General features: G+C 41.4%; 1 protein-coding gene across 8 annotated transcripts; it reads right to left on the reverse strand.

The window, feature by feature from the left end:
* Nucleotides 1-1174: 1174 nt before the first annotated feature.
* Nucleotides 1175-19104, reverse strand: LOC129865092 (basic helix-loop-helix ARNT-like protein 1). 8 transcript variants are annotated; one of them, XM_055937573.1, is made up of 17 exons: nucleotides 18872-19104; nucleotides 12375-12501; nucleotides 12227-12265; nucleotides 12059-12100; nucleotides 11173-11330; nucleotides 9279-9367; nucleotides 8485-8577; nucleotides 7607-7724; nucleotides 7111-7257; nucleotides 6680-6911; nucleotides 4440-4546; nucleotides 4034-4181; nucleotides 3750-3802; nucleotides 3543-3654; nucleotides 3075-3159; nucleotides 2601-2706; nucleotides 1175-2410 (listed from the first exon to the last, which is right to left on the reverse strand). In XM_055937573.1, the coding sequence occupies exons 1-17, from the start codon at nucleotides 18918-18920 to the stop codon at nucleotides 2238-2240; spliced, it is 1878 nt and encodes a 625-aa protein (XP_055793548.1). In that variant the 5' UTR covers nucleotides 18921-19104; the 3' UTR covers nucleotides 1175-2237. The 8 variants fall into 8 exon arrangements, with proteins under 8 accessions (XP_055793548.1, XP_055793551.1, XP_055793547.1 ...); XM_055937576.1 differs by having other exon boundaries at nucleotides 1175-2395; nucleotides 18894-19103; XM_055937572.1 differs by having other exon boundaries at nucleotides 18894-19103.
* Nucleotides 19105-20363: the final 1259 nt, after the last annotated feature.

Genomic DNA, 20363 nt, shown 5'->3' on the forward strand with positions numbered 1-20363 from the left:
ACACTTTTATCCAAAGCGTCTTAGTCTTGCTTGCATATATTTTAGGTATGGGTGGCCCCGGGAATCAAACCCACCATCCTGGTGTTGCAAACGCCATGCTCTGCCAACTTAGACAACTCTTTTTAAATTCTCTGTTAAGTCAACAAATATGAATCTCTATGGATGACATGCAGTATTGGCTAAGGTGTTGAACTGACAGTCACAGGGACCGGGATCGAATCTTGGTCGGTACCCCCTGAATTAACTACATTGGGTGTCAGAAGTGGGATAGCGCTGCTGAGAGGTCATAAAAATGATTTCCCATCAGTACGGGCACAAGGGACTTGTGAGAGTGAAGCAGAGGGACCCACTTTTTAAAGGAACAGGGTAGTGTAAGGACCATAGTACTCCTAGGGACAATTACACGTGATAACTATTCCATTCACATACATATTTTTTTATATTCCATCTGAGTTGAAATGCAGTGTCCAGATTTTCTATATTTAAGTCAAATGACTTAAATGACGTTTGCAAACTTTCAAGATAAAAACATAAGTTTCATATTAAACTTTGTTAATGGGTTCAGATTTGTTTTGAATGTTTATTTGCATTGCATGGATGCATTGGTCAGAGCCAAAGAATATCAAAGTTTGACATGCAGTTAATTAACTTGCTTTTCTGTGCCAGATTACTTGATTCTTTGCACATGAAGCCATGATCTTCCCTCACCCAAAAAGTGTCATAATAATCAACACTGCAGGAGTGCACACAGGCATTACAATTCAAGTCATTATGGATTCACTGATATTTCTCCCTTTTGTCCCTCATTTTGTTCTGCAACCAAAATTGCAGAACAAAATGTACAGTGCATTTAGATTGAATTCCAGCAACACAGACTTCACTTATTTTCAAGTACTTATTAGTATTTGGAAGGTGTGCAAACTTCACACAGAGAGAAAGTAATGCTCTATTCAGAGCAAAAGCAGACACCGTATTGAGATTGGTTCTGGGACTAAAGAGGCTTTCACAATAGTTTGTTGAAGCGAGGATCAAAAGGTTGTTTGCAAGCATTATTTTCCTTGTCTGGATTAGTTTCACACCTCCACATTTCAAACCAACTAGGATGTGTTTGTATAAGGCAGATGCACAGGGATGTAGTGGTAAAGGATTAAAGTGGGTAAGCGCTGAACGCTGGTTGTGATGACGGGCAGTGAGTATTTTATTTTATCATTCAAAAGTTGAAGAACAGATATTTAAAACCATTGAGGACAAAACATAATAAAGCCTGAGAGCTTATTTCCATTGTGTTCCTCTAGGATAGGCAACGCACACGCTATTGCTAACAAAGCCAACGCTGCGGAATAAATGTGTAAATGCTTTTCCCAAACTAAAAGGTGTTCTGTGCGTTTAGCCTCCATTACATCCCTGCAGGTGCATCTTCAGGGTGTTCTGTTTCAGTGTAAATGAAATAATTTCAAGAGAAGCGGCTCTACCTCTTGAGTGACTTCAGAAAAAGGAGTGCTGCTGTCTTTACAATAGACACCTACACAGAAGCCTACAATGCAAGAGCAAAAAGACAGAACAATATACAATTTCACTTTGTAATAACAGACAATGACAATTTGAGTGAAGACACGTTTGTAATGTTTTCATTTCAAGTTATTCACACAAGTGATCAGTGTTAATATACTTTGCAATTGATTAACCTATGCCTCCGTCCACTACCTTGGAATTTGAGTTGATCACTTTCACACCGGCGGGAACCCCAAGAGTACCGAACTGCTATCGATCCGTGACCCCCCAGATATAGGCAAACTCGGGTGGTTTTAGTACACATTCAGTTACATTGAAACATTGATCAAAAAAATCCCCACCAATTGAACCAGCTGTGTAAGCCACCAAAGAGTTTGCTGGTTTTAGCGCAGGCTAGATTTCTCTTGCTGAAACTTAAACAGAGAGCTGTAGAAGTCCTCAGAAGCACATAGATCTGTTTCCTTGGTAGCGGAGCACATGAAAATTGTCCCTGGATGTAGTTTGTCTAACCATAAACTACAGAGTTTATGACTGATGGAGTTGGGGGTCAATTCCATTTCAATTCTGGTCATGAATTGAAATCCCAATTCATAAATTGAATGAAATCCTCTTTGAAAATGCTTAAATAAATAAATCAAGTAATGTAGATAAGAATAAATATCATTTTTCAATTCTTGAATTGGAATCTAAATTATTTTCCTGAATTCATGGCATTTGAATCTCTACTAGTGAGACCAGTGCATGTTGTCAAAGTCTACTGCGTCCCCCAGGTTGGCATCAGTCTCCAGCAGGCTCATGATGACGGCCATGGCAGCCTCATCGTTGCTCAGGATACCGAGGCCTGGTCCCACCATGCTGTCCAGGTCCATCTGGGAGCTCTCTCCTGGGGGAGAACGGGCTGTCATCAAAATCGACCAATACACAAAGTTATGTTAGTCATATGCTAACCAAGGATAACTCTAAGTATAACTAAGTAACCCAAACATACACTTAAAACCGTCTGATTGATAACAGCCTAGGTAAACGAAAGATCATGTAAATGCATTGCTTCTGAGATTACTTTGTATAGGACTTTGAATGGTAACTACCTGTGTCCATATGTGTGTTGCTGCCAGCGTATGTGGCCCCCTTTGAAGCAGACTGTAATCTAGGCTTGCTCACTGTATCTGAGTCAGTCACCTCCTCATTTGGCATCTGGAAGAGGACAAGTGGGTACATAATAATACAGAACATCTTTGCTCTATAGATTTTTTGATACAAAGTTCCATTTACAAAACTCTTCAAGCGCAACTATTAAGAGGTGTAATATTTACCCTGGTTATTGATAAGTTAAAGTACATCAAAATATTACAATCAGTTGAAAAGTTTTAAATCTATGCAAGGCATGTGTCCATAGGGAGAACTCAAGTGGTTATGGTTGCGACCTGCATGTAAAAAGCACCATACTCTCTCCCTTTATGCCGTAATGAAAATAGTTTAAAAAAATATAGTCAACATGCAACTACTGCCTATGGCCCTAAAGACACTGCAGGATGAGAGGTGAGGTAGGTAAGGTGACTCACGTTGGCATGAGAGGAGACCATTGGAGACCTGTCCTGAGGTGGACAGAAGGGACTGGAGGTTCCACTGGATGGAGAACAATTGACCCTGCACAGACACAGAGACATCGTCTATGCAACAGAGACATTTTGGCGGTGAAAGAAAGCAGGACTAATGTAACAAAATATTCATTTACATTTAAGTCATTTAGCAGACGCTCTTATCCAGAGCGACTTACAAGTACATACATTCACACCTTTTTGTACTGGCCCCCCGTGGGAATCGAACCCACAACCCTGGCGTTGCAAGCGCCATGCTCTACCAACTGAGCTACACGGGACTACATCATCTACATCATGGCCGTCATCATCATATTCAAGGTCATGTGCCAATAAAACAAAAAACGATGTAAGCCGACTGTACAAGTACCAGCTTCCTCCTGGTGGTCAAACAAAGCTCTGTAAAACAATGCCATAATACACGTAACACACCTGTTGGAGTCCAAGAGCTCGTTTGCTATCTGGGTCCCTATGCTGCCAGCGTAGATCATAGTGGCCATGCCACTGGAGATGCCAGGGATAAGGATAGTACGTTTGCTCTCTTCTGTAACAGAGGGAGGGGTCAGGACAGTGAGCGGAGGTCGGTCCACACACCCAAACAACATCCAGAATGACCAGGACAAATATTCCTTTCCTTACCGTCCAACAGCTTGGAGCTGCTCGGCTGTTCAGCTTCTGTGTGACCGGGTCCCCTGTGTGTGGAGAGGGTACAGATGACAAATGATTGTACATCCCTTGTATGATGTCATTAGTACAACGCTGAGGACTCTCGAAAAACAGCTACATTTTGGAACCAAAATGGGACAATTTTGACTGAACTTGTGTCTTGATTAGGAAGCAGATTATTAAATAAATGTATTTTACTGAATATCATTATGGATTGTTCAACCCACAATCTAGACCTAATGTGAAAAGGCACTTACAAAACTCGGTTTGTTGACACAATAAACTCAATTTCTTTGGTCCACGGGTTTATAAAACTAAACCACTGACTTTGAAGCTTGACGAAGGAGCCATGTTTTGTTTTGAACTTGTAGCAGCTGGTCTCAATCTTCTCTTTACTGCGGAGAACTGTTGAGACACAAAATGCCACTTCTATCACTGCAATGTGCTTGTTTTATTCATGAATCCCCCCCCCCAATAAAAAACAAGTAATGAACAGGTTATTATGGTGTAATCACCATTTTACCATGCGAAGAAGGTAAGAACCTGGTAATCTTCTGCAACCCAAATATAATTCATATCTGTTTGAGCACCGTGCACATCTGGAGAACATATGATTCTCACCTGTACGTAGATACGATAGACAACCAAACTATTCTCCATTACCTTTCCTGTGTGTCTCTGCGAGGTGTTGCAGGTCGTCCTGGTGGAAGTACTCGTAACAAGATGTCCCCAGTAGTTCCTGTGGCAAGTAGCCCAGAACAGTAGTGGCTCTGAAGGACAGAGACAAGGAGGCTGTTATTCTCTCTAAATCTACTACAGTCCCAGGTTTAATATCTTCTGTCCACTTACCAGCTCTAACTATGTACATCATTTCAGAATGGCACAATAAATACTAACTATAATCATCAATATACATGATGCAGCCTTTCTGTTTCTATGGAAAAGAGTAAATGGAATGGTTGTCAAACATTTGACCCCGGTAAAGTGAGCTGGGTTCTTGTTCCCAGAATTGGGATGAAATGGCAAAGTAGAAAGAATCTCACTCAAAAGCAACAAAAAGAAAACTACTTACAGATAATATGAATTATACTGTAAACATAAATCAAATTGGACTGACGCGTTCAATGCACACTCTGCTGTTGGTCAGAAGATCTCACCACCAGTGTTACATTTTAGGACAGCCTAGGTCAAAATTCAAAAGGCACTCGCACATCTGAGCAATCTTATTTTGCAGGTGCATGGCAACAGTTGAACAAGATGAAGGAAAACGCACACTGCTCTTGATAGTATCACTGATATTTAATAAGCTTACGTATCGGCCTCACGGCCTTCGTCAGAGCTTTTGTGAATTTTTAAAAATTTGCACCCTTATGTAGACCTAGCCTCACCCACATCCGTTCCACACATCGAAGGGGGTTGGAGGCAAAGGAAAAACAAATAAGTGCTACCAAATATATCAATATGCATTTCATAAATATTACAAAAGTGTATAAATAAGACGTATTAAACACGTCTGTAAAACCACAATGAGGACATAGCAAGTTTTCATTAGTCATTGGGTACATCATACGAAAAACCTCGAAAACTTGCTATGTCCTCATTGTGGTTTTACAGACGTGTTTAATACGTCTTATTTATACACTTTGCCAACCTTGGTGACAGCCTTGCTGGCCTCACAGTGTTCAGCACCAATGAGGAGGATCCTAACATTACCATCAAAGACACAGTGAGTCCAGGGCTGTGTGCCAGTTCAGAGTGATGAAACATCTCACCAGTCTGGTTTGATACCAACTAGTAGTTTTAAAAAATTCACAAAAGCTCTGACGAAGGCCGCGAGGCCGATACGTAAGCTTATTAAATATCAGTGATACTATCAAGAGCAGTGTGCGGTTTCCTTTGTCCTTCATCTAGGACAGCCTGAGTCACAATAACAAATTCACATACGTTAAAGGGCTCCTGTTGGAGCTAACTATTTGACAACCGATAAGTAAAAAGGTCTTATCTTGACATGCAAAATAATATTTCCAACACAATGTTCCAAGTAAACATTTTTCAATTTATAATCTGTATTTCAAACCAATAGTACTAGTATTGTACTGTTGCCATCTCTTGAAATAATCAGTACAGTCATCTCTTCAAGGGGTATATTGTCTCCCTTGGAATGCATTTAGACCAGTTGCCGAAAAACTTGGGGTAACCCCATTACACTTACAGCCACTGTGGTATGGGTAGGGGGTGCCATGGCAAACCCTATCCAAGATGACTGCCTGCCAGGCCTGCCTTAACCAACGTCATTGCTTTTCTCTTTATTTGTTTCTTTCTTTCGCTGTTAATACAAGCACAGGTTGGGTTACCCAGGGTATAACTGTAATGTTAGCCAAGGCCAATTTAACTTACCGTAGCCTTGGCTAACATTACAGTATGTATCAAAACATACTCAACTCAGCTGAAAGAGATCGAATATGAACAAAAAACTGAGAACAATACGCTATGAAAGTTACCAGGAAGTGACTGCCCCACAGCCTTGTAGTTGTTTAACTTTTGTAGGCTTTTTGAATGGTCTTCAATGGGCAAAAACGTAGCACAATGGTCTTAAATGCAAAAACTCAGTAAAAACATATATCATTTTATATATATATTACGAATTTGATTATATAATCGTGAAGCCTGTACAAAAGATTAGCGGACTTGATCCAGAAGTAAAACGAAAAGGGCGGTACTTTCACAGGGTATAGATTCAGTTTTATTTTCCTCCCAGTGTTTTTCATCAGGTGAAGGATATGCCCACAATTCCCCCTTATGAACAGTATTGGTTCAAAATTATGCCAACACTTGCCAAGAATATTTAATAATGAGCGAAAATCCCAAAAAGGTTTGTGGAGGGGACAAGAGGCACAACTTACTGTTGGTCCACGAAGGTGAACTTGCCGTCAATTGCAAAGCGAGTGACAAACTGGGTGGGTTTGACCTTGACCTCTAGTGAGGGCTGACAGGCATTGTTAGGGTGAACGCGGCACACAGCGACCAAGCAGGACAGATGGGAGAACTCGTTATCGTCGCTCTCAGCATCCAGCTGGGTGGAAGGCCAACTCCGCATGTAACCAGTGCAATGGACAGTGCAGTATCGTTGAGACTCTACAGGGGGAGATAGTGTACATAAAACACATGTTTACAATTAACCCCCACATGCAATTCCAATCATGGCCCTATCAGGGCTAACCTTAGTGAGATGGTATCAAGAAAAATAAATTGTGCTTCTGGGTTGATGACCACCACGTTTCTCTCTGCTCTTACGATGTATTTAGTGAAAGTTCTTTCTGCATGGCTCTCTCACCCTTTTTCTTAGAGCTGCTGGGCTGGATGGTTTTGTCTTCTGTCTTCATAACTGTTCTGCTGTGCTTCATGCGGCAGAAGAAGGAGCGCCGTGCCCCTGTACACAGTTGAACTGCTCCCACAGGAAGGTCCTGCACCTGTAACCCTGCTAAAGAACCAGGAGAGCCTATGATCCAACAACATCTTATTATATTTGCAATATAAAAAAACACATTGAAGACAGAATATAAAAACTACGAATCTGTGACCTCAAAAGAGAATGAGGGCAAAGTGGAAACCAGTAAAGCAACAACAAACAGAAGCCAGACTCTCTGCTCTTTCCCCTGTGCTAATAGAACTGAGATAAAAGCTGCAACTTTCTTTAAAGTAATACCGTTATAGTGGTGACATAGCTTTAACTGCATCTCAACAAGACACAAACAAATCAAAACACAGAGAGAAAAAGATATGAAAATCCCAGAAACAGATACATTTAAATAAAGTCTTTGCAGACTTACTTTTGGCATCTATGAGCCGTTCGCGAGGGTATAATCCTGAGGCTGACAGCTGCTCTTTCACTTTACTAATGTCCTTCGGGTGGACATAATCAAAAAGACTCTGTCCAATTAGTTCCAACTGTAAACAAAAACAGCACTTTAATTATCAGAACCAAACTATTAATTTCAGAACCCGGAACCAAATTTTGTGTGAGCTAGCTAGCTAGCCAACTATAGTTCTGAACTAGGGGAAACAACTGATTCAGATCCCCACTTCAGAACCACCTAAACTTTCTGGTTAAACATCCGGTCTCCACTTCAAGCATCACCTCCACAATATAAAGCATGAAACAGATTCAGGTATAACTTTAATATGGTACAGAAATTACAAGGTACTAAAAGAGAATTTCAGTATTTTACAATTTAATGTTAGATAGTTCCTCACCCTGTAAGTAGTCAATGGGCCAGGAGAATACATGGTTCAGTCTTCTTTAGACAGCCACTACAAACATCTGCTAACTTTAGCCACCGCTAGCTAAAAATCAATGGGAGTGGTAGGGGCATGGGGTGCCTGTTACAAATGGCAAAATAAAACCAAACCATGGAACTAAATGAATGGGATAGCACTGTTAAGTAATGACCTCTTCCTAAAGTTGTCATTGAGAGTATTTAAGTGGATAATAGATGGGATTGAGTGATGGGGACATTGTTGGAATCCACCTCAATAATTAGCTCAATTTAGAATTAAGTAGTAAATTAAGACTGCCAGACCTGCTTATTGTATATTATAAACTAGGTGGTTTGAGCCCTGATTGCTGATTGTCTGAAAGCCATGGTATATCAGACCGTATACCACACCCCCTCAGGCTGTATTGCTTAAGTATAACCAGTTCACTGACCCGACTGTAGTTGAGGAACTTGGAGACGGATTCTGAGGTAAAGAGGATCTTCCCCCTGTCACAACTCACCACGAACAGGAACCCATCTGCAGCCTGGGGAAATGAGACACGGCATGACCCCAATATATTTCAATCTGGATCCATGAAAACACTGACACTGCTACAGTATTTTGAAACCATCAGTGTGTATCCACTCTCTCTGTTTACTCTAAAATGGCAGACTGTGTGACAAACATGCACACTTGTGGGAGAACAGAGCTGGCAAAGGTTATACAACAGAACACTCCAAGCGAGGGGAAAGAACCGGCTACTTCTATATTTAATTCTACATTGAACTGAGCAGTTGACACATCCTTTTCTAATTAGGGATTTCCCAGAGTAAAGTTAGTTAGCGACTGAATGGAAAAATACTGTAGCAAACCCAGAGGGTATACCTGTGGTACTGTCCATAAAATAAAGTGTAGACTTAAAGTCTGATTAAGAAACATGTCCACCACGCTCTCATAACTTTGGATAAAATTTGGCACTTTGAAAATAGATTTGACCTCATTATTGTAATCATAAAGGAATAACCCTAGACCACTTAATTATTGGTTAATATTATATTTCCCATATCCCAAATATTTCCCAAATTCTCAGCTATTTTTGGAGCCTAGTAGACCCAACACACAAAAACTATAAATCGACACACCACATAATCCTACCCCACTGTTGTGACTGCTGCCAGAATACCAAATGGGATTGATTTTGGTTGATTGGAGAAAGAGATTGAGACAGATTGAAGGGCGGCCTACCGTGAGCACCAGGTGCTTGAGATCATCCTGAGGCAGAAACGAAGGCTTGCGTTTGTAGTTAACGTCAGTAAAGGAACTGCTAGCACCTGCTGAGGAGACGAACACAGCACTGAGCTGTTAGTCTGTGTTGTACCTGCCACTTAGGAGCTCAACATTTCTATCATAACTTGAGTTAAAAATACATATGAATATTAAATCTTTATACAACACCAGTCAAAAGTTTGGACACACATACTCCTTCAAAGGTTTTTCTTTACTTTTACTATTTTCTACATTGTAGAATAATAGTGAAGACATCAAAATTATGAAATAACACATATGGAATCATGTAGTAACCAAAAAAGTGTTAAACAAATCAAAATATATTCTTCAAAGTAGCCACCCTTTGCCTAAATGACAGCCTTGCACACTCTTGGTATTCTCTCAACCAGCTTCACCTGGAATGCTTTTCCAACAGTCTTGAAGGAGTTCCCACATAACCTGAGCACTTGTTGGCTGCTTTTCCTTCCCTCTGAGGTCCAACTCATCCCAAGCCATTTCAATTGGGTTGATGTTGGGGGATTGTGGAGGCCAGGTCAAATAGCCCTTACACAGCCTGGAGGTGTGTTTTTGGTCATTGTTCTGTTGAAAAACAAATGATAGTACCACTGTGCGCAAATCAGACGGGATGGCGTATCGCTGCAGAATGCTGTGGTAGCCATGCTGAATAAGTGTGCCTTGGATTCTAGATAAATCACTGACAGTGTCACCAGCAACACACCTTCACACCTCCTCCTCCATGCTTCACGGTGGGAACCCCACATGCGGAGATCATCCTTTCACCTACTCTGCGTCTCACAAAGACACGGCGGTTAAAATCCAAGAATCTCACATTTGGACTCATCAGACCAAAGGACAGACTTCCACCAGTCTAATGTCCATTGCTCGTGTTTATTGGCCCAAGCAAGTCTCTTCTTCTTATTGGTGTCCTTTAATAGTGGTTTCTTTGCAGCAATTCGACCATGAAGGCTCCTCTGAACAGTTGATGTGTCTGTTACTTGAACTCTGTAAAGCATTTATTTTGGATGCAATCTGAGGTGCAGTTAACTCTAATGAACTTATCCTCTGCAGCAAAGGTAACTCTGGGTCTTCCTTTCCTGTGGCGTTCCTCATGAGAGCCAGTTTCATCATAGCGCTTGATGGTTTTCGCGACTGCACTTGAAGTTCTTGACATTTTCTGCATTGACTGACCGTCATGTCTTAAAGTAATGATGGACTGTCATTTCTCTTTGCTTATTTGTGCTGTTCTTGACATAATATGGACTTGGTATTTTACCAAATAAGGCTATCTTCTGTATACCACCCCTACCTTGTCACAACACAACTGATTGGCTCAAACGCATTAAGAAGGAAAGAAATTCCACAAATTAACTTTTAACAAGGCACACCTGTTAATTGAAATGCATTCCAGGTGACTACCTCATGAAGCTGGTTGAGAGAATGCCAAGTGTGCAAAGCTGTCACCAAGGCAAAGGGTGGCTACTTTGAAGAATCTTAAATATAAAATATATTTTGATTTGTTTAACACTTGTTTGGTTACTACATGATTCCATGTGTGTTTTTTCATAGTTTTGATGTCTTCACTATTACTTTATAATGTAGTAGAAATAGTACAAATATTGAAAAATCCTTGAATGAGTAGGTGTGTCCAAACATTTGACTGGTACTGTATATTATCAGCAATGAACAATAGCTATTTGTGCACAGCGGTGTATTTTTCCGCCATCATGTGTCGTAGGATCTAACTGCATTAGTATAGCTTCATGAGACCTAACTTAAAGAGATGTGCGGTGCTGCACAGATTGCCTGGTGTGGTACTGTGTTGTAAGGACAGTTTAGGGATGATGAGGCCTACCTTTCAGGGCTTTGAGGTGCTGCACAGCCATTCGCAGCACAGTGAGTTTGTCAAGCTTTCTGGCCATGGGGTTACAGGAGGGGATCATGGCTGACAGCTCGTCGATAAGGGTGTTCATTTTGTCCCTCCGCCGCTTTTCAATTTGGCTGTGTGGCTCCCTTTGAGTGAGGGCACAAATACACTTATTTGTCTCTCTCACACATATCTCACACACTTAAGTATACAGGTGTCTGATGGGTTGCTATCAAGTCAGCATGATATCATTTATAATAACAACAACACATGAAAGTGTTATTGTTATTATTGGCGTTACATTGATGTGGTCATTCGCATCATACCACCAGCTTCAACTGTAGTATTAGAGTATTAGATTATATATAATATTAAAGTATCCTCCTGTTTTTTTAAAGCCAGTGCAGTCAAAAATGTGATTTTCCTGTGTTTTATATATATTTTCACATGATGTTGGAATAATACTGTGAAATTGTGAAAATTATGATAATGTCCTTTTAGTGTAAGAGCTGTTGAAATGACCGCCTGAAATTTCAGCCAGTTTTGGTGGGATGGAGTTTTGGTCTACCTGGTCACATCACCAGGCGATAAATTAGTTAAGAGACCAATAAGAGAGTTCCAAACAGCTTTTCAGTTTTCCCCTCCCCGCTCAGACCACTCCCAGACAGTCCTAGCGAAATTCTTGCTTGAGAAACTGCTCTTGCTAAGAAGCTATTTTTGTTTCTTTTTGACCATTTTGATTGAAAACAATCACAGTAAGGTACTTAATTGTTACCCAGAAGTGATTTGATATTGAGATTTTTTTTTTACGTCTGCATTGGGCCTTTAACTCCCTTTCAATATACCAAATGAATATGTATGCCCAGGCTCTTACCTGAAGCATTTTATTTTCACCTGTTGATCATCGTCTTCCGATCTGAATTGGAATGGGAAATAGTTATGATTATTTAAAATGATTCATTTCAACACTTGGCCTGGCCCTGAAAGATCTTGCCAAGATTAGTGCTGAAATAAAATTAATTACTAAAGAATCTTCAAATACCTGCTCTGTTCCTCCTCTATTTCAGCATCACCATCTTCCCTGCAAGACATGGAGAACATAAAATATAAGTCCACCAGGTAAGATACAAAAATAAGAATGTTGTTATTTTTATGCTACTTTATGAAAGGTGAGGTCTCTTTGCTCTTACCTGTTGTCTAGATCCCCCTTCCGTTTCCTAGACAGCTCTTGGATTGGCATGGCTCCTGTCAGGTGGTGTGTTATGACATCAGGCCGAGAAACAGGAAGGCTATTGGTTTCTCCTAACTGCAAGGATCCTAAACCACAGGCACAAGAACCATACAAAACGGACACATTAGTTTTGATTTCTCATCATTTGTAATTCACCCACGGTCAAATCGATGCATTATTGTAGCACTGACACCATTATGGAGGCCTTGAGACAAAATGGGTTGGTGTTTTGTTTAATTCCCCTGATTTTTATATTTGCCGATGTTGAAAACCTCCATGAAGAACATTCACATATCCCGATCCTCAACTGAAACCCTCAACTGAGGACTGAGAAAATAAAATAATGAATGCTTACTTGCTTTCTATGGCACAAATACCAACTCAATGGATGTTGACCTCAAGCATCCCATACACATGGTTGGAACTTTGTATCATTACAAGCTGCCTGGGAGTGTAACTTAATATTGTGTAAAAAGTTTCAAAATAAAATTTATTTTAAACCATCTTATAAATATAAATGTTATTGTGGTGATCAGTCACATGATAAGTGTGTATGCACTAACTAACATCCACTTGAGAGGACTGTAAATAAACTCTCAATTGTAAGGCCGTTGACAAATGTTCCTCAGTGTAAATTAGTTTCAGTTCAGTTCAGCTAACTGGAAATGACCGTCCAGCTTGTAACTAGTCATCTTGAAAACCATAAACCTGACAGGTGAGGTGAATGAACTCTCCAACCTAAATCAGCTTACTAGACACCAACCTCTGGCACTGACAGTTTCTCCCGGCTGTCACGCAGCACGTGATGAGTTTCCATGTAGATAGTAAAAGTCACCATAAGAGGGCGTCTAACCACTGGCTTTATCCCAGTTTACCCCCAGCATGTGGCACGTGATGGTTTCTGCTATCGCCTTACTTCAGTGCTTATATAAATGCTGTAACATTGACATACTTCCTACACAACTCCCCATTATACTATAAGCGGTGATATTTTATATGAAATATTGTTTAAAAGGGGGAAGATCTTTTGGGATTCTAATGCAAACAAATGTTTACGAATAATGAATGAACTAACCTTGGCTATGTCTAGGAATTTTGGGGTCATTTCTGACAGAGGTGGAATGCAGAACAATATTCCAGCCCTGCCCTCTCTCTTCCTTTCCTGCAGGCATCTCACCAAGCATGAGAAACTGTAGTAGCATAAAAGCAAAAACAACTGGAAATATTCCACAGGTAGAGAGATGGTAGTGGAACTATGGTAATTTTAATCATTTAGCTAATTCTGTAGTTGTATCACCGTGTAGGGTTAATCTCCATTTATTTATTTATTCATTTTCATGAAAATAGTTAAGACAAATCTGACAAAGTTTGTTGCCCAATCAAGTAGAAACATTGTGGATTTTGGATGTTTGACTAAGACAGTGAGCAGCTCAGGGTTGAGGTAAATTTAGAATGTACATTAACATTCATTCACTGAAAATTGATATAAATTAGAACATCAGACATTTCATAAAATCCAACACAATTGTAAAGGGAAGAGTGAAGACCCCTATTTTGCAGTAACTAACTTAAGGGGAAGACAATGTCATATCAAATACACTGCTCAAAAAAATAGAGGGAACACTTAAACAACACAATGTAACTCCAAGTCAATCACACTTCTGTGAAATCAAACTGTCCACTTAGGAAGCAACACTGATTGACAATACATTTTACATGCTGTTGTGCAAATGGAATAGACAAAAGTGGAAATTATAGGCAATTAGTAAGACACCCCCAAAAAAGGAATGGTTCTGCGGGTGGTGACCACAGACCACCTCTCAGTTCCTATGCTTCCTGGCTGATGTTTTGGTCACTTTTGAATGCTGGCGGTGCTCTCACTCTAGTGGTAGCATGAGACGGAGTCTACAACCCACACAAGTGGCTCAGGTAGTGCAGTTCATCCAGGATGGCACATCAATGCGAGCTGTGGCAAAAAGGTTTGCTGTGTCTGTCAGCGTAGTGTCCAGAGCATGGAGGCGCTACCAGGAGACAGGCCAGTACATCAGGAGACGTGGAGGAGGCCGTAGCAGGGCAACAACCCAGCAGCAGGACCGCTACCTCCGCCTTTGTGCAATGAGGTGCACTGCCAGAGCCCTGCAAAATGACCTCCAGCAGGCAACAAATGTGCATGTGTCAGCATATGGTCTCACAAGGGGTCTGAGGATCTCATCTCGGTACCTAATGGCAGTCAGGCTACCTCTGGCGAGCACATGGAGGGCTGTGCGGCCCCACAAAGAAATGCCACCCCACACCATGACTGACCCACCGCCAAACCGGTCATGCTGGAGGATGTTGCAGGCAGCAGAACGTTCTCCACGGCGTCTCCAGACTCTGTCACGTCTGTCACATGTGCTCAGTGTGAACCTGCTTTCATCTGTGAAGAGCACAGGGCGCCAGTGGCGAATTTGCCAATCTTGGTGTTCTCTGGCAAATGCCAAACGTCCTGCACGGTGTTGGGCTGTAAGCACAACCCCCACCTGTGGACGTCGGGCCCTCATACCACCCTCATGGAGTCTGTTTCTGACCGTTTGAGCAGACACATGCACATTTGTGGCCTGCTGGAGGTCATTTTGCAGGGCTCTGGCAGTGCTCCTCCTTGCACAAAGGCGGAGGTAGCGGTCCTGCTCCTGGGTTGTTGCCCTCCTACGGCCTACTCCACGTCTCCTGATGTACTGGCCTGTCTCCTGGTAGCGCCTCCATGCTCTGGACACTACGCTGACAGACACAGCAAACCTTCTTGCCACAGCTCGCATTGATGTGCCATCCTGGATGAGCTGCACTACCTGAGCCACTTGTGTGGGTTGTAGACTCCGTCTCATGCTACCACTAGAGTGAAAGCACCGCCAGCATTCAAAAGTGACCAAAACATCAGCCAGGAAGCATAGGAACTGAGAGGTGGTCTGTGGTCACCACCTGCAGAACCACTCCTTTATTGGGGGTGTCTTGCTAATTGTCTATAATTTCCACCTGTTGTCTATTCCATTTGCACAACAGCATGTGCAATTTAATGTCAATCAGTGTTGCTTCCTAAGTGGACAGTTTGATTTCACAGAAGTGTGATTGACCTGGAGTTACATTGTGTTGTTTAAGTGTTCCCTTTATTTTTTTGAGCAGTGTACAATTAGGTAGTTATGTGGGGAAATGGTTGTGCTACACATCCGTTTCGTTGACCCAGTTTGGATCAAAGTTCATCAGGGGACCGGAGCAACCTCTGGAAAATAAGCAGCAGTCATTTCCTGGCTAGGCCAGCCTCTCTCCATGTCATCTCCTGCTGTTGTGACTTTGAGCAAAGCAGTTAATAACCCTTAAATGTTCAGAGTGCTTTCGACCCCTTAGGGTGTGTGTGTCTTGGGATACAAGCAGAAACTAATTTCTGTTCTCTGAAAGAAGAAATTGACAGTACTCTTCTTAAATGTTGATCCAGTTCTTGACGCTAATAGGAGATGCAGAGGGAAACGCAAACTCACTGACAACTGGGAACCAGACATCAACAAGTTCCCTGGTTGTGCAGGACATGAGTGGGTGGTGCAGAAACCAGGTCAATTGAATCACCTTGAATGAGACACTAAATTACACTTCTGGTCCTGGCTTCCTAAGAGATGACTGTATGGCAAGTAAGGAAGGGCTGTGTGATGGAGTGAGAAGGCTGTGCACTGGAGCTCGATAATGCAGCTGCTGAACCTTCCATGGATGATGCTCTCTCATGGCTGGATAAATGTGGCGAGGATCGCACTACTCCATTGGTCCAAGTCTTCAGCAGATGATGATAATGATGAAGACCCTGGCAGTCACAGCCATATAAATGGACCCTCAAAAGGACTCTCCCTCATCAGATGAGCTTCCTGTGGCTGGTTCTACTGGTGCTGGTGCCTCATAATCAACCTCCCCTATTCCTCACTACTCACCTGTCGCTCTCACACAAGAACCCCAGTGTGTCGATAGGGTCTATGGTACAACTAGAACATTCATGTCTAAAAGTTGATTAGACAGCACAGCAGTATGATGTTATGGCAGTATAAAGTTATGGCAATATGATGTTATGGCAGTATCTAGTTAAGGCAGTATGACGTTATGGCAGTATTGGTCAGTATCCGAGTTCAGATTCCCTATTATATTCACTGGGGAAAAGCATGTAGTTTATTACCTGATAAGCTAGTAATTAGTATAAGTACCCCTGTTTGCGTTACACACACCTTTCTCCATTCAAATTCTATATTATACTTGTAGAATATTGTAGAGACCCGATAGGCTAGTTATTAGTGTCCAGGTTTACATTATGCACTTTATTCTCATCTCCCCATCATAACCCCACCCCCCCATGGAAAAAGGAAAGTTCCAGTGAAGTTGTCCTGCACAAACTTCTTCATCAATCGTACATGTAAAAGCGTAGAATGAATTATGGGTTAATCATTCATGGCTAATCATACCTCCTTGTGTTTGCACATTTTCTTTCAGAGGAATCTGAGCTTTACACTTCACTTAATTTAAGGATGCTTGTTTTTATTATCTGAAAATAGATCCAATCCTTTGGCCGTCTTTTAAGCCAACAAAAGAAAGGCAACTCTACACCGGTCACACTGGCCAATCTGACTAGCTCACCTGAGGAGAGCCATTCCCCTTTCACTCCCACAGGAATCGCCCCCATCCCCACACCAACCTCTGCACTGGTTTTGAATAATACTAGGGACCAGGCAAAATGGCAATGCCATGTTGGACACATGCATACATGAGATGAGGTACAATATTAAGAAAGAGGGCTGACAGTAGAATACATTTTGTTTATTCAATATACAAAACAGAGGGAATACATCTTGTAATTGGGGAATCTATGCTATTCAGGTGAAGTACAGTTGACTGTTGGGCAATACGGTTTTAACAATTGGTTGCCTAACAGAGTGATATGTAATACATAATTTCCTATTTATCCAGTCCTGTGTAACGTTTGTCATCCTAGAACTAATACTAGGTCTAATACTACTTTAAGTGCAATAATTATTACGTCAGGAACAAATAAATATTGTTATAGCAATTGAGTGTTAAGCCGACAACACCATTAAGAATTGTAAACCAATGTCAAAATGTTTGCCTCATATTTGGCACGTGCAGCTTGTGTTGAAAAGTTATCAAGTTATAGGCTCTGGTGTTTTACAAAATAACTGAACACAGGCCTACATAGCCTAAACAAGTTACTACAGTCATATTGGCCAAAGCGCAGCTAGCCTATTTGATGTAGCATATAGGCCCAATTAAAATGTGTCAGGCAGGCCTACAAATTTTTTACTAATGTTTTATGCTGCAAATAGGTATTATTTTCAAAGGAGCGTCCTGAGTGACCATATTCAACTACATTCATAACACGTACGTTATTGGATGTTATGGTCAAATTACAGAATGGAAAATTGTGTTATTAAGCATGAATGCAGCATATTAGCCTAGCTTAGCACGTTCGGAAAGGAACAATAATTGTTTTGGGCTGCGTTCCAATAAATCCACCCACCCACCTTAAGAATTTGGAAACTGTTTCATAACCCACTTCTTGGAAATATTCTTTAACATTTTACCATGCATCGTCAAAATCACAATGTGGTCATGGAGAACATGTGGCAATGCATCAGAATGCTTTAGACATCGGAAATTCTCGTCACCAAAAGTACAAACTTGCCGCGATACATTGAAATTCTACAACTATGAAAACCTGTAAGCTAGGCTATGACTTTAGGCTACCCAAACACATATATAAAACACAGTTTAGGCAATACGTGCGACTGAACAGGACATGGTGCAAGCATTATCCACGCATAAATTACGTGATTGGTGCCATTTTATTTGATTAACAGGCTAACCGACATAGACTATTAGTCTAGGCAAAAATACCAAAGGGATGAACAGAAGATCTATTGACCGCCAATGAAAAGGCAGCTGCATAGTTTTACACCAGGTTTACCATAAATACAATTCCACCATGCACACATTGTTATAAAATCACGCCAAATCCTACCTGCGAAATTACATGGTAGAATGCCACAAATATGGCCAAAATCATAAAATTTCCACGAGCGCGTCCCAGGACTTCCTCGAGTGTGCGTTTGCTCCACTGATCTACTGACCTACATTTTGGGGAAGAACCAGAATTGTTTTCAAAGCGAAAGAAACAGCTCCCCTCAAATCCCACCCGGCGCATAGCATCGACTACAATCAACTATTATCACCTCATAGCCTAGAGAACTCACATGTGGTGCTTTCAAGACAACTCGGAAAGATCAGAACCTCCAAGTGAAAATTTGCGTACGGTTTTTGCGTAGAGGTTCCTATTGGTTGATTCTGATCATTTTCAAACGTGAAACCCGGAGCTCAGCTTACGAGTTTCCGAGTTCCAAGTTGTCTTGAACGCGGTACAAGTAGGTCTACCAGTACCTGTTCGTTTGTCTACCAGTACCTGTTCGTTTGTCTGCGGTCCCGTCATTGCCGCCGCCGGCTAAATTCTCTTTGGACATGGCTGGAGCCGGTCAGCAGCAGCCCGGCGCCGCAGAACATGAGGAAGTGGTAGTGTAGCCTAAATGTAGTAGAAGTAGCCTACTGTAGAAGAGGCGGGGGGTTGTAAACGTACTTTATTTTTTTCCTCCTCTCTCTGTACTAAGGCGGGGAGGGGGTAGACATAAAAACGTAGACCTACACGTGCAAGGATAAAGTAGCCTCCTGGGTAATGAGGACACAACTCCAGGAAAACGCGGAAGAGGTCAATCTGTCTCATATATCACCACTACACTCCCAGTCATTCACTCAACCACACGTGAAGGGGACACTCTGTCCATTGCATTCACACACACACACACAATCGTTTCGTATGCTATAGTCTAGCCCAGAGCAAGTAGGACAAACATTCATGAAACACAAAGATGCGTTCATTTTATCCTCTAAAATGATAGGCTACAAAGTGTAATTTTACATGTATTTGAGGGAAAAGTGATTGTCTATATAGGCTACGACACATGCTCCCTATAATTGAATGGTTTCGTGTTGTGAGTGAGTACTGCTTTCTCTGTAAATATCCGTGTCCAACCTGACAAATTACCATATATATATATATAAGTCAACTCGTTCGAGTGGTGTTTTTCCCCCTCGTTCGAACATGTTTTTTGTCTCTCACCTCAGTGTTATTCGAGACCTCTGCACGAGACTTTATGTAAGTGTGCACGTGCCAAACAAGAATCGCGTTGACCTAAATATTGTTGCGTTATACAACCATATAACCGTCACGTGTAGCAGCTGTCTCGTTAACCCGTCTGAAGCCCGGGGTGTAATCATTAGTCCAAACAGTTGCATTCCGTTTGGCAACTAAAACGATAGTTTTTGTTGGACAAATTGAGGCAAGTCACTCCACGTTCGTTCCGTTTAAGAAACGGTTTGCAACAGAATCGGCGGAATTGAATACACCCGTCTACAACGAAAGTAAACGTGCGTCCGAGAACACTTTACAGCCCCGCACACAACGTTATATAAATGTGGGGGAAAAAGTGAAATTGTATAGGTTAGTCTTGAGCGTCATGGATTGAGGACATTTATAACGAGTTGCCTTTTACGCATGACCATTGGTCACTGTGATATCTTAAATTGTCAAGACACTGCGAATAAATACATTATGGATTGAGGACATTTATAACGAGTTGCCTTTTACGTATGACCATTGGTCACTGTGATATCTTAAATTGTCAAGACACTGCGAATAAATACATTGAACCACAAGTTTGCCTACATGTATTTACGCTACTATCTAGCCTACAAAATATTGTCATATCTGTAAAATACGCTGTGTTTTGGCAAAACGTCTTGCCTTGGCGAATATAATAGGCCTATGTCTCTGAGTGACAATAGGTAAATCCAATGACGGGGAAATCATAGGCTACAA

The sequence above is a fragment of the Salvelinus fontinalis genome, chromosome 11 (assembly GCF_029448725.1).
Source record: "Salvelinus fontinalis isolate EN_2023a chromosome 11, ASM2944872v1, whole genome shotgun sequence".
Classification (NCBI taxonomy): Eukaryota; Metazoa; Chordata; class Actinopteri; order Salmoniformes; family Salmonidae; genus Salvelinus; species Salvelinus fontinalis.

Excerpts from the sequence above, each read along its gene's own strand:
- LOC129865092 (XM_055937568.1), bottom strand. The coding sequence starts at position 13,617 with ATGCTACTACAGTTTCTCATGCTTGGTGAGATGCCTGCAGGAAAGGAA. Across the intron at positions 12,502-13,490 it reads AATTCCTAGACATAGCCAAG|GATCCTTGCAGTTAGGAGAA; the intron begins GTTAGTTCATTC and ends CCTGTGGTTTAG. Across the intron at positions 11,331-12,058 it reads GTGAAAATAAAATGCTTCAG|GGAGCCACACAGCCAAATTG; the intron begins GTAAGAGCCTGG and ends CCTCACTCAAAG.